At 42.9% G+C, this 13,748-nt stretch overlaps 1 protein-coding gene across 1 annotated transcript in view; it reads left to right on the top strand.

Moving 5' to 3' along the window:
• Nucleotides 1-13,748, top strand: part of plxna2 (plexin A2) — a 157,644-nt gene that overhangs the window by 130,899 nt on the left and 12,997 nt on the right. Inside the window, exons 20-25 of the mRNA XM_019866573.1 lie at nucleotides 653-795; nucleotides 2,048-2,316; nucleotides 9,324-9,390; nucleotides 10,109-10,255; nucleotides 11,109-11,268; nucleotides 11,590-11,693. Coding sequence (XP_019722132.1) covers nucleotides 653-795; nucleotides 2,048-2,316; nucleotides 9,324-9,390; nucleotides 10,109-10,255; nucleotides 11,109-11,268; nucleotides 11,590-11,693 — 890 coding nt within the window. The remainder of the gene's footprint in view (nucleotides 1-652; nucleotides 796-2,047; nucleotides 2,317-9,323; nucleotides 9,391-10,108; nucleotides 10,256-11,108; nucleotides 11,269-11,589; nucleotides 11,694-13,748) is intronic.

Here is a 13,748-nt window from a genome sequence, read left to right as displayed (position 1 = left end):
GTAATCATCCCGCCTTCAAAGCTGCACTGAAACTTCTTCAATGGGCACATTGATGAGCGACTCGGCAGTGTTGGAAAAGCAGAAGATTAATGTTCTCGTCATTAAAAGCCGCAGTACGGTTTCCCTGCAGCCTGGATTTAGATGAGCACACCAGCCGCAGGGAATTGGAAGGGGAATGACATGGGGGGGCAACACAGCTGCTGCACCCGTGATAGTTTTCGGACAGCGGAGAATGACGGGGTTCTCCCCCAGGGCGGCAAGGCTGAGACGTGCAGGGAGAATGGGGGTGGAGGGGAGGGGTCCTGAACTCGAGACTGAAGTCGGGATCGAGCCAATTAGCCAACACTCACCTGCAGCCTCATGCTGAGATGATCCACACACTGCTGGGGCCAATTTACTGTCTCCCCGATAAAAAAAAAAAAAAAATGAGGTGAGAATGGGAGGTGTAGTCGAGGGGGGAGATGGTACTCTGTGTTTTTTTGCCAAGGCTCAAATGTGAAATATTGAGTTTCTCTGAAGTCAAGACTACCTTGGGCTTGAACTGTCTGCTTCGTGATAGCGGTCGTGAACACGGTGAAGATCAGAGCGATGAGAGCGTCGTTGTTTCCTGCATTCCCCCTAACTGGCATCTCTTTCTTTTTCTTCAAAAAAGCCTTTGCCGAGCTGCAGACCGACATCAATGAGCTCACCAGCGACCTGGACAGAGCTGGCATTCCGCATCTGGACTACAGGACCTATGCCATGAGGGTGCTCTTCCCTGGTATAGAGGATCATCCTGTTCTCAGAGAGCTGGAGGTAACAACTGGGACACACAATGAACTGAAGCTGAGGGAAGTGTCCTTTTGCACTCCCATCGGTGTCACTTTGAAGAGAAGAGTAAAGGGTAGCATCATGCCGCTTATCCTGTCTGCCCCGTCCGTCCCAGTCTGAAAGTTGACTCCTTAGCAGCAAAGCATAATGTCAGGCTGGCACTTTTAAAATCATGTTATTAAAGTCACGAGGACTTGCTTTAATTGTGCAGTTGTTCTCTATAGGGTGAGGCAAAGTATTTCAAAGAGTCAAAAGAGATTCCTCCCTACCCGTCAGTGAATAAAAAACAGTACATGACTGCAGTATAATGAAATAAATGTCAATGATATAATATATTGATTGATCAACAAAGGCAATATATAAAAAGGCAGTACACAAAAATTCTGCCGTTAAAATGTTTTATTACCGCATATTTTGGTGAGGATTCAAGGCTGCAGATCTTTTTTTTTTTTTTAAATTTAAATGCTAGTCTTCAGAATCCCAGATAGCAATATCCCTCAAAATCAACTACTTGGTGAGTTACACCCAATATCTCTCAAAGTCAATTGATGGCCATCTTAAGATTGTTTACAGTCAAGTGGAGTTGTGTGCAAAAGCCCTGACAAACGCGTATTTAGTCAATGAATCAAAGCTTTTGTATGAACAGTTCGAAAGACAGTTTTGCTTGAGGTTAGTTTCCAAATGTCCATAATCTTTTCTTTTCTGAGATCGTCTTACTTGTGCAAGTTACTTGACATTTGCTGGATCTGGATGCCGTACTCTTTAATAGACGGTGGTCAATAATTGATTAGGAACTTCTCAGTTACTCACCATAGTGGGGCTGTCTGCCTGCATGGACTGAAACTAGAGTAGGTTTGGTGCCTTGGGAAAAAAACAAAAACAAAAACTCAAGGTCAAGTTGGAATGTGAAGAGCTGAACACCCAAAGGCATATCAATTCCATCATTCCCAATAATACACTGAAAAAAAGGACGTGTTGAATTTACTCAATTGTCTTTTGCCAAGTGGCTGTGCAAAACAAAATCATCTGGAGCCAGATATATTTTTTACGTAGATGTGTCCTCGACTTTAAAAATGTATTTGGATCCAGGGGATTCTATTTCATCTTGACGAACTGAAATAGAGTCATTTCAACAAAAGCTTTTTTTCAGTGTCGTGGCAATTTGTGAATAATTCTGGTTTAATGCGGCGCCATGTGGGTCATAACAATCCCCCCCGCCCTCCCTCTTTCTATTCAGGTGTCAGGGAATGGCCAGCAGAATGTGGAAAAGGCCCTGAAGCTCTTTGGTCAGCTTATCAACAACAAAGTGTTCCTGCTCACCTTCATCCGAACTCTGGAGATGCAACGCTCCTTCTCAATGAGGGACCGCGGAAACGTGGCCTCGCTCATCATGACGGCCTTACAGGGACGCCTGGAGTACGCGACGGACGTCCTCAAGCACCTTTTGTCGGACCTCATCGACCGCAACCTGGAGAGCAAGAATCACCCCAAGCTGCTGCTGCGGAGGTAGGCCACCATGCTTCAGCTCAAAATGGAATGGCGGGAAGGGCCTGTCAATATTGTTTGGCCTCATTTTTTGGCAGAATTGCATAGTGCCTAGTCTTATTTTGGTCTACGTTTCCAATTGAGGTTCCTGCACCATGTCACTGAGGTTGGCACAGCTACGCAGGACATAGCCAATCTCTCAAAACTGAGGTTGTCAGATTAACTGATTTTACCAATGGATTCTATAACGACATTACATGTCAGGATATTTTTTAAGAGATTTTTTTTTTTTTTTTTTGTAGTTCAAAGTGTGTCCCCGCTGATATCCGTTCCTTACACTAACAACATGGTTGCGAATATTGCAGCTAGTTTACAAAAGCTGAGTCGATGTTTCCAACTTAGCGAGTTGGTCCGCATATTTAGCCACTTTTCTGACCCCTGTAGCGACCACTCAAGGTGAATTCTGTTCAGTCGCCTTTACACGATCAGGATTTTGGAGCCGATCACCGATCAGCAAGTTTAAAAATAACTATCAGATTACTGATCCCATCAGATGGTGGACTAGTCTTTCCAATCAATTTAAGCAACGTGTTTATTTACTGTACAGTCGAGCGGGATTTTTTGAAATGAAGTCGACCTCAACTATCCGCAAAGGATCGGACCAGGCCTGAATCATGAAAATCCGAATATAATTGAAGTCCATTAAAATGCATGGGGGGGACAATATAATAATTTTTTTTTTTTTTAGATGAATCCCAAAATCTCTTTTAAAAAACGCTGTTAAACATTTAATGTACGTTTTCCATGAAAAAGGGGATGACAAAATTCTGGTGGGAAAAAAAATGAACAAAAATCCACAAATATGCAAATCTGTAGGTGCTGAACTTGCAAATATGCGAGGGGTCAACTGTAATGTCAGCTATTGCGAGGCTCCAAAAATGCGAATAATATCAGTAATTGGATTTTTATGGAAAATCTGTCAAATTATTTAAAGTCATGTAGCCCAGCCCAACTCCAAACACATTTGGTAATTTATTTGCTCAAGACAAAAAAAGGCATGAACATCATACATATTTCTGCTCAGAAAAGTAATAGAAAAGATATTTGTGCAGAAGAACGCATAACGTATAAACTGATGGAAGGCGATTGAGTACAGCTGCATGTCGTTCAATTTTTTATAGCGTGTGGAACTCGGTAAGGTTTCCCTCCCTCGAGTCGTTAGGGTTAGCGTACACCGAGTTAAACGCTGCATGTGCACATGCCCCAGCAGAAAACATCTAAATGGTCCACATAATTCCGCATTCTGTCTTGTGCCGTGGCCTCGCTCTCAATGTCGGCTTCACTTATTCTCCAGGCTTCAACTCCTTATGAAACATTCACAAGTGGTTCAACTTTACTTCGTAGCACGCCCACACCCCGCCTCCACTCCACATCACGTCTCCACTTCACAATGTTTTCCGGAGGAAGCCATGCTTTTGCTCAAACTTTAAACACCAACGAGGTCCTGACCGCTCTGTGTCATCAGCACTTTTGCTGAAGTTTCTTGAATAGATCTGATAGAAAAAGTGTAGGTAGAAACATGGACAGTAGAATGCATCTTATGATGTTGTTGGCGTAACTAATAAGCTGGAAGAGAAAGTCAATGTTATATTGACCACACCCCAGTAAAAATGTGAATGGTTTTTAGGTCGTGGGGGGGTGCTCGAGCCTATCCCAGCCATCATTGGACAGTAGGCGGGGGCCTAATCAGTCTGCCGCACACCCGCAATCCGCGTTAGGATAACCAGCTTGGATAATGGAGGGATAATAGAACATGGGTTGGTTTCACCAAAAACACTAGATTCTGAACAAAAAGCAGAGCACATTTTGTGGGGGATAAAAAGTGTCAATCAGCAAATTGACTTTGACGATAATATTTTTTTGCTTTTTATGATCCAAGAAAGGGATATATATATATATATATATATATAAAAACACGAAGACATTGAGTCTGTCATTATCACAACAACAATTCGCTGTGCAGGCAGGTAACGTTTTAACATTAGTTGCTGTCATCCAATCAGGTCTTGATATAACCAGCCACTTCCCAGCGTTACAATTAAGCCACTTGCTATTTTCACTAGCTGCAATTTACTTGAGGGTTAATCGTTAATTCCGTTAAAGAGCTCAAAGATAAAAAAATAAAATAAAGGAGAATCAACACAATTAAACCGACTGAAACCCTTTCATGGACAAATAATGAGAACCTACATCAGGATTTTTTTCCTCAAGTGTTTTTGGTAGTCTTTAGGCATGGAAAAAAAATAATCACCTTGTATGGCAACAGACATAAGGGTCCATTGTGGCGGTGGATGCACAACTGTGACATTAAGATTTATTCATATCAGAGAAAACAACATTTGAATAGTTGTCCACTCTCATAATCGCTGTCCCTGAAAGGGTTGAAATAGGAAAATAATTTAAGAAAATGATAATTTGCATAGAGTCAGGCATAATCTATCAAAGCACCGTCGACACATCTGACCGTCAGTGAGCTGACTGCCGACAGACTTAGCATTTGCCCCCTCCACAGTCGGTTTGGGTGGCATTTGGGGAACACAATGTGACTCAAGCGAGTGGATGGACACCACTGTCACCGTTGTCTTCACACAGAGAAAATAGGCCAGAAACCTGCCTCAACTTTTCAAAGCCATGTGTAAAATTTAATCAAGTACTCAATTCCCGTTCGATTCTTGTGGCGTAGTTCCCATCTGTTTTTCAGTTATAAGCGGCGTTTTGCCCTTCGGCGCTAGCGAGGCAACTGGTAAGCTTTCAAGGGCCTTCACTCTGATGTTAATGTTCCAGAAGCATCTCTGTTTGAAAAGGCCACATTGACAGTCGGCTAAATACTGTAAATGGGAGAAAAAGAAAGAGGCGTAAAAAACACATGGTGACAAGTGGACCTGGATTAAACTGTTATTTCATATGACAGCGGGGCGTCACACCATCTCTCCGTTTTTAGGATTGGCTATTATTAGGAGCGCGGCGGTTTGCCATCCTTGGCCACTGCCCGGAGGGCCTTTTATGGGCTTTTTTTTCTTTTCTTTTTTATTTTCCCTGCTGGTTTCTGAAGGTTCCCGCGGATTAGTGATTAGATATGGCTGAGTGCTGCATTGACTCAAACGCTCACATGGCGATAATTCACATCCGTGAGAGATTTTGAGTGTGTTTTTGTCGAGCATCTAAACTGAATTGTTGTATAATACAATGATGTTGAGTTGCCGTGACCCTCTGTATTCTGTTATTGCCCAAAATAAATCGTATCTTTTGGTTAGGAATCCAATTCAATAAGGATCTTGTTTTGTAAAGTAGTAGTCCTAAAGATTATAATATTTAAAGGGCAAGGCAACTCAAAAATTATTTTCTTTGTTTTATGCATCCTTGCGAGTCTAAGCACGAAGTTTTGATGAATATTGCGTTTGTGGAAGATCACTTAAACAGCAAAAGCCACTCGTTTTTTATCCATCTCAGGGAGCGGCCATTTTATCAATTGCTGTTGACTGAAAGTGACATCACTGTTGCTCAAGATTCAGGTAACGACCAATCACGGTTTATATGGGTTCGGTTATGTGACTTGCACGCAAGTACAAGTTCCCAGCACCAAATCCTCAAATTTAAATTGTCTTCTCCGCACTGATTCAAACCAAAGATTAAACCTTTTTTTTTCAGGCTCAAGCACTTAAAAAAAAAAAGTATAAACGTTTTCGAACAAACAACTGAGAGTTTTTAGAAATACTGCACAAAACGTTTTGTCGACATTGTGGGTTTTGTCATGGAGAAAATATGGCAAACTGTGCAGCGATGGGGTGCGGAGACTGTTAACATTCGTCAAGAGTCCCTTAGCCAATCAGGATGCAGAACACGATGCACTGTCGAAAAATAAAAATACAGCTGGGGTCGGCTCATGAACGCCCGCAACTCGTGAGGATAAGCGGATTAGAAAATGGATGGATGATTATATTAAAAGAAATTCAGCAAACTTTCAAAGTTTGGGTCTAATCTTCATAACCATCTAAGAGAAAGAGAAATAAATGTGAGGAAAGCACAACCTCTTTTAGTAGCAGTAATACCAAAAAGGATTTAATATATAACATGTAAAAATATTTTGCACCAGCGATGCACAGTCAATTCAGGGCAAGAAGATGATTGTTCTTGAAATTCAAAGAATTCATTTGCCAACTCTCAGTCTGAAAAGACATTTTCATGGGCTGAACAACAAAGATTTCTATTAGCGTTAGTGCCGCACCGCCGCCTGCCTCTGTACATCAACCCACCTCGTTGCAGATTCCGTTCAAGCAGGCTGGCGTGGCTGATTATCTCCTGATAGTATTTGCTCCTATGTGAGTGTTTAATTGCTGATGCGCTATCTGCTCTTTAATAGAATAAATGTGCCTCTATCGGTTAACACTCTCAGCTTTAATAGAGCCATCCCTGCAGATACGTGCATTTTCACATTTTGGATTTAACCCTTTCATGCACCCTGTAACCTGATAACATGATAAGCCGTCCGCTGTAGTAACCTGTCCCTGAAATGGTTTAAAAAAAAACACAATCATAATAATAATAATAATAATAATAATAATAATAATAATAATAATAATAAAAGGTGGGTGTGGCTTTCTGGCTCGGTCAAATTGAATAAAATATCTGTTGTTGTTTTCTGCTCAAAGTGATGTGCCTTACTATGTTTGCTTTGGAGGCTTTGTTTGTCTTAATTGCCTGATGACTTGGCCCACCGTACATGACCAACCTCCTCCATCCCGACACCACTGCAAAATGCTTGCAGTATCAAGGCTCAAAAGTGAAATCAGTAAATGCTGGTCAGCGATGTAATTTGCACATGCATTACTTTGTTTGCACAATTAACAAAATAGTTTCCAACCTTTCCCCAGTAGAGTCCTTTGTTTTGTTTTGTTTTTTTGCTGTTATTTGTATGCCTGCATGGGAAGAACAATCCATGATAGGAAATTCCACCCTGAGTAATTTTGCAGTTTCACCCAGCGTAATGTTATTTTAATGGAATCGCAGAACACTGCTTCAATCACCCAGAGTCCTTTAAATCTTGCATTATTTTTTTTTTCTCCTCAGCATTTTTGTAATGAGGTTTCCCGCCCATGCAGAGCAACGGAGTACAATGTTATTAATTGCAAGTGCATTGTTTCATTAGTTTCACTAAGGGAGCCCCCCCATATCCTCACTGCACCCTAGCTGCCATTAGGAGAGACAGCAACGTATAAGACGACTCTTCAGTGCTGCGTTGGGTAATGAAATCCGGATGTTCTTTAATGAAACTCAATTAAAGGGAAGCAGAGGATGAGGAGAAGGTGAAGAGCAGAGTTCCAGAACCCCCCCCCCCTCCCTCAACCCCACGTCCCCGACATTTCAAAGTAAAGATACAGTCTTAAGGAGTCGGCAAAGCCCCTGCACAAAAGCCTTTATTTGACTTCCATCTTTGGGACTTGCTGAGCTTATTAAAATGCTTAATGGGTTCCATTAACTTCCAGCACATTCAAGTCTCATGCTAGTCGGTAGGGGGACCATGGTAGGGAGATATGGGTTTGTGAGGGGACCCGGAGGATGTGCTGTTTTGGAATGGAGATTGGTTGTTTTTTCTGTAAAAACAAATACTGTTATATACATTTTAAAAAACACAAGCAAGGTAACTATAAATAAGACCACAAGAAGAAAAATGTTACATTGTAATTTTGTAAAAAAAAAAAAAATGTTATGAAATAATTGATATTTTATCTACAGGGCGGCCCCGTGGTCCAATGGTTAGCGTGTCGACCTCACAGTGCAGACGTAGCGGGTTCAATTCCAGCTCCGGCCTCCCTGTGTGGAGTTTGCATGTTCTCCCCGGGCCTGCGTGGGTTTTCTCCGGGTACTCCGGTTTCCTCCCACATTCCAAAAACATGCATGGCAAGCTGATTGAACTCTCTAAATTGTCCCTCGGTGTGAGTAGGAGCATGGATGGTTGTCCGTCTGTGTGTGCCCTGCGATTGGCTGGCAACCTGTTCAGGGTGTACCCCGCCTACTGCCTGAAGACGGCTGGGATAGGATCCAGCACCCCCCGCGACTCTGAACCGGTTGCCAGCCAATCGCAGGGTACACAGAGATGAACAACCATCCACGCTTACAGACACACCTAGGGACAATTTACAGTGTTCCATTAACCTGTCACACACGTTTTTGGAAAGCGGGAGGAAAACTGAGTACCCAGAGAAAACCCACACAAGCTTGGGGAGAATATATGCAAACTCCACACAGGAAGGCCAGAGCCGGAATCGAACCCTGCAGCTCTGCACTGTGAGGCCGACACGCTAACCAGTCACCCACCGGACCGGCCACTATGAAAAAATAAACAATATAAACTTCTTCAACTGTGCCCCGCATTCCCATCATCAAAATTGTCAACAACAACATTGTACATTTTTTTAAATCCATCCCCCCTCTTAGAGTCTCGGGTGGCCCTAACATACTTGTTTTGGGAATGTGGGAGCAAGACAGTATACCTGCAGGAGACCATGTAAGCTCCACACAGAGATTCAAACCTCAAACCGGCTGGCTGTGAGGCCAACTTGCTGAATGTATCTTTCACCGTGCTGTAGTCACATGTTCCCATTGCCATAGGTGAGTGTGAATGCTGGAAGAACCAGTCAAAGGGGTCATTTTCCAGTTTTCATCCTCAGCAAAGGGAACAACCACACTGTGTCGAAAAGAGAGGGCGAGGTTGCTGAGTGTCAAGGGGGGCATGTGGGACGGGCTCAACCATGCATATGTGCGCCCACGTGCACATAGACACTCACACGAATGCCCTCTCCAGTTCCGTTTCAGCCGCCACAGAAGTTGCAGGAAGTTCACAGGGAACAACAGGAAGCCGCCCGAAGGCTCCAGCACTACCTTTCCATGAATTATGGATCACTATTCTCTTGTAAAAAGGTCTGACCAACTCTGTTTTGTTCTTTTCGTGCCCTTTGTTATCACCGCAGAACAGAGTCGGTTGCAGAGAAGATGCTCACCAACTGGTTCGCCTTCCTGCTGCACAGGTTCCTGAAGGTCAGTTTGGACGGCGCTCACACACATATGGATATGGCAGACGCAATGAATTAATGGAAATATAAATAATGAGTGCATATTTGTAACATTTGTCAAATGTTTTTATTTTGGTGTTAAGCTTTGGCTTGACAGAAGTTCATTTAGGATTTTTTGTTTACTCAATACTTAATGGACCCTTCTTGCCGATTTTTTATCTCCCACAAATACTCCATATATTAAAAAAATTTACACCAATACAAAATAAACTAAAATGATGTATTTCCAAAGGGGGGAAAAAAACGAATAAACCCCCTCTAAAAACGTAATCACATGGAAAACATGTCAAAATGAAAACTCCCCCCCACCACCCCCCCTTACTAGTCCACCTTTTTCTCTGTGGCATGCGCACACTAACGGCTGACAATGAGGCACTCTAAAGCAGCCACGCTAATGGGCTTTGGGGTGTCGGCATAGGTATCTTGCTAACTCCATGTCACAACGACATCAGATGACCACTGATGCGTGCAAAACTGCTCAATTTCTTTGAAAATAAAAATGGCCAAAAGCAGTTTAACACTCGATTTCTACAAGTCAGGCATCTGTAGTTGGTGTAGTGCAGTCTTTTCACGCTTTCATCGGTCTAACATCGTTGTATGTAGCAACAAATTTCCTTTTACAGAATCTTTCAAGTGTATGAACCCGGCGCTCTTTCATGCAGCCCCTCTCTGTGCATTGGCAGGAGTGCGCCGGTGAACCTCTTTTCATGCTTTACTGCGCCATCAAGCAGCAGATGGAGAAAGGGCCAATCGACGCCATCACCGGAGAGGCCCGCTACTCTCTGAGCGAGGACAAGCTGATCCGCCAGCAGATCGAGTACAAAACACTGGTAGGTCAAAATAAGTCTTGCGCCTCTCGATGCGTCTGAGGGCCATGTTACAGGTGCACAGATATTTTCAAAAACGTTTTGGTCCATCCGTTTTGTCCGCTTGGAAAACATTTTCCTTCAAATCTCATTTGTATAGTTTACATTGGTGATTAACTACTCATCGCCCACAGTTGAAAAGTCACTTTTGATTATTCTTGTAGTCTTTAATAGTGTGTTACATATGTAAGAAGTGTTGAGTTTCTCACTAAGAGCTCCTTGACAGATGGAGGTATGCAATTTCCTCCCTTGTGAGAGTAAAATTAACTAATGATCCCATCGGCTCCCTTTTGGTCCAACATCAGGCCTTGTTTGAGGAGATTAGCTTTCACACACACTCAAACAAATCACGGCCAGAAGTGGCATGTGAAATGGCGACGCTCTGATTGCTCCGACTGGAAATTTGCCTCATTATGTGGCAGAACTGGAAACTGGTGTTTCGATGAAGGTGTGAAATTTGGTTTTAGGACACTGGCACAAGTGGAAATGGGTTCTCCAGACCGCCGTTATGCGGTCGAGGAGAGGCTAGTGTGTGTCAAGCCCTGAGCTGGACACCTCACAGCTGTTTAGGCTCCACTCACATTGCAGTAAAAATCAGAAACTGGTCTTTGCTGTGGTTCGTGTGAGCAGCACCAACTACTGTGTAACCTCTAAGGTTGCACACAGCAAAGCAAACTGTGCATACTGGACACTGTTCTAAGTTGTTCAATATAAATATTTTCTTTTACCAAATGAAGTGAGTTTACCATCAGAAGTTTGCCTTGGTCTAATCCCTGACACCTCCCCCACAAAAAAATATTTCTCTATCCTGATCCAGATCCTAAACTGTGTGAACCCGGACAACGAGAACAGTCCAGAGATTCCGGTAAAAGTGCTGAACTGCGACACCATCACCCAAGTGAAAGAGAAGATCCTGGATGCCGTCTACAAGAATATGCCCTACTCTCAGCGGCCGCGGGCAGTCGACATGGACCTCGGTATGATTCCCAAACGTCATCTGGACCAGATGAAGTCCATGGCATGCACGTATTAGCAGAGAATAAACATCAGAATGTTGCATCATGCCCTCTATCTATCACCAAATTAACTGATCACTGATATTTTGAATGAATACTAATTTAGGACCTAACTCAACACAAACACTCAGCTCAAGAGATGCAGCAGCATTTGTGTGACCCTTCACTGTCTCCTTGCATGCCTGAATGTGTGTGACCTGCTTCTCTGTGTGGTTTGCAACACAAAAATACACATATAGCTTTACAGGGTGACCGGAAAATGTGCCTTTGTTGTGTCGTCAGAGTGGCGCCAGGGACGGATGGCTCGCGTCGTGCTGCAAGACGAAGACATCACCACCAAGATAGAAAGCGACTGGAAGCGACTGAACACGCTCTTGCACTACCAGGTCAGCGTTAACTCGGAGCACGCTAGGAGGTCTCGGGCATCGAGCGTCTTGACTCAAGACATCTCGTAGCGCAATACAGTACTTAATGCCATTTCACATGGAAGAAAGTGAGGCAGCAGTCAAATTCCTAGTATAGAATTTAAGATGGTTTACAATAGGCTTCACACCAGGGGTGTCAAATTCATTTTTGTTGCGGGCCACATTTTAGTTACCATTTTCCTTGCAAGGCCATTAGGACTGAAACCATATAAAGAAGTCAAGAATAAATGTTTATTCATCTGTTGTTTAAGTTTCTGTAATGAGGGGGTTGGTAACAAGAAAATGCTTACAGTATCACTCTTATTTATTGCAAATGAGAATTTGAAATTTTGGTCACGATGTTAGCAAGCATCATGAAAGTTGCCATCTTTGATTTGCTTTCGCGGGCCACATAAAAGGATGTGGCGGGCCAGATCTGGCCCCTGGGCCTTGCGTTTGACACCTGTGCTCTGCACACTCAGGATTTTGGAGCTGATTACCTCATTTAAAAAAAGCAATAACTGATCAGAAGAGCCAGTATTTTTTAACAATGTATATGTTTACTGTACAGTCAACTCCCGCTCATTCGTGGGGGATTGGGACTGGCCCAGCTTATAAACAGCCAATAGTCATGTACTTGGCAGCCATTGAAATGCATGGGAGGGAGGGAGGGCAATTACAATTAAATCCGAAAAATTCTCCCCAAAACATTGATAAATATTCAATACACGAAAATCCGACACTCCGCTAAAAGAAAATCTAAAGCTATTTAAAAATATTAGGGGGAAAAAATTTTCGGCTGGACATGATGAGAAACTTTATGAACAATGGCAGGACAGAATGTCAACAAGATTATGTTTGCTGCAATTTTATTTATTTTACTCATCCGATCAATGTCGTCATTGATCGATGTACAAATTATGACATGACAACTGATCACCGATTTAGCATAAAATGCTAAATATCTGCCGGTCCCATCCGGGCCACATCAGATCTGTGCAAAGTCGAGTTTCCAGTGATATCCATCTAATCTCGGTGACTTGCCATGGTCTTCGAGCAGGACAAAGTTTTCTTCAAACACTCTCGTTGAAGCGCCTGCAAACTGACTAGTAGGCGTAATTATGACCCAGTCATATGAGAAATGTCTAGTGTCCATTTGCGGTGTTTTTCTTTTCCGCATTAAAACCGGCGCTGTTGAATGAGCGTTCATCCTGCTCCCTCTGGATGGGTCCCTGCAGAGCTTTAATCCTTGATGAAGCCCTGCAGCTTTATTGTTTCCACAGCATAATAGCCACTGTGTTGTGTTCTTCTTTTATTTATGGCGTCCGCCCCATTGGTTCTGAAGGACCGTTAATGCTTTGCCTGTTGCTATCCCTTGTATGGGCTCTGCATGGCGACAACTCAACTGACTTCAGCGAGGAGCATCATAAAACAAATTGCTAAGAAAAAAAAAAAAGAAAGAAAAGAAAGACTTGTATTTTAAAGGCAACTTGGGGACACGGACTGAGTACCACTTGGAGTATTTGCTGAATGTTCTCCTTCTCCCCAGATCGAGGTATTAAAATTCATATCCCACCATCCCCGGGAAGCCCCCCCCTACCTACTTTTCTCCCTCTGGCTATTGGTTTACATAACCTGGATTTGCACACCTTCCCAGCTGCTGCGCAGCCAAAGTGAAAGCATGAATGCATATATTTGCATTAAGCTCAGAAATCTTAGCCCGCGCGTGCTCTTGGGCAAACTGTCGTGGATGACGGGGTTTCAGAATAATCAATTCATTCTAATTCACCTTCATAGAATACAGACAAAAGTGTGTGTGTGTGTTTTTTTTTTCACCCCCACAATGAGAAAATATCTTCCAACAAATCTCTTATCATCAAGTAAAACATCAAATGCTTTGTTTCCCGAAAAAGTGTGGAAGAAAATAACCAAAAAGCTTAGACCTGAGGGTTTGGAGCTATCTTGACTTTCAAAAACGCAAACCGGCTGTAATATAAAGCATGATTGTCGAGAACTATAAATGAATGGTGAAAGCAG

The sequence above is a fragment of the Hippocampus comes genome, unplaced genomic scaffold (assembly GCF_001891065.2).
Source record: "Hippocampus comes isolate QL1 unplaced genomic scaffold, H_comes_QL1_v1.1 scaffold139, whole genome shotgun sequence".
Classification (NCBI taxonomy): domain Eukaryota; kingdom Metazoa; phylum Chordata; class Actinopteri; order Syngnathiformes; family Syngnathidae; genus Hippocampus; species Hippocampus comes.
Note: the sequence above shows the minus strand (reverse complement) of the source record. Positions and strands in the feature narration are given on the sequence as shown.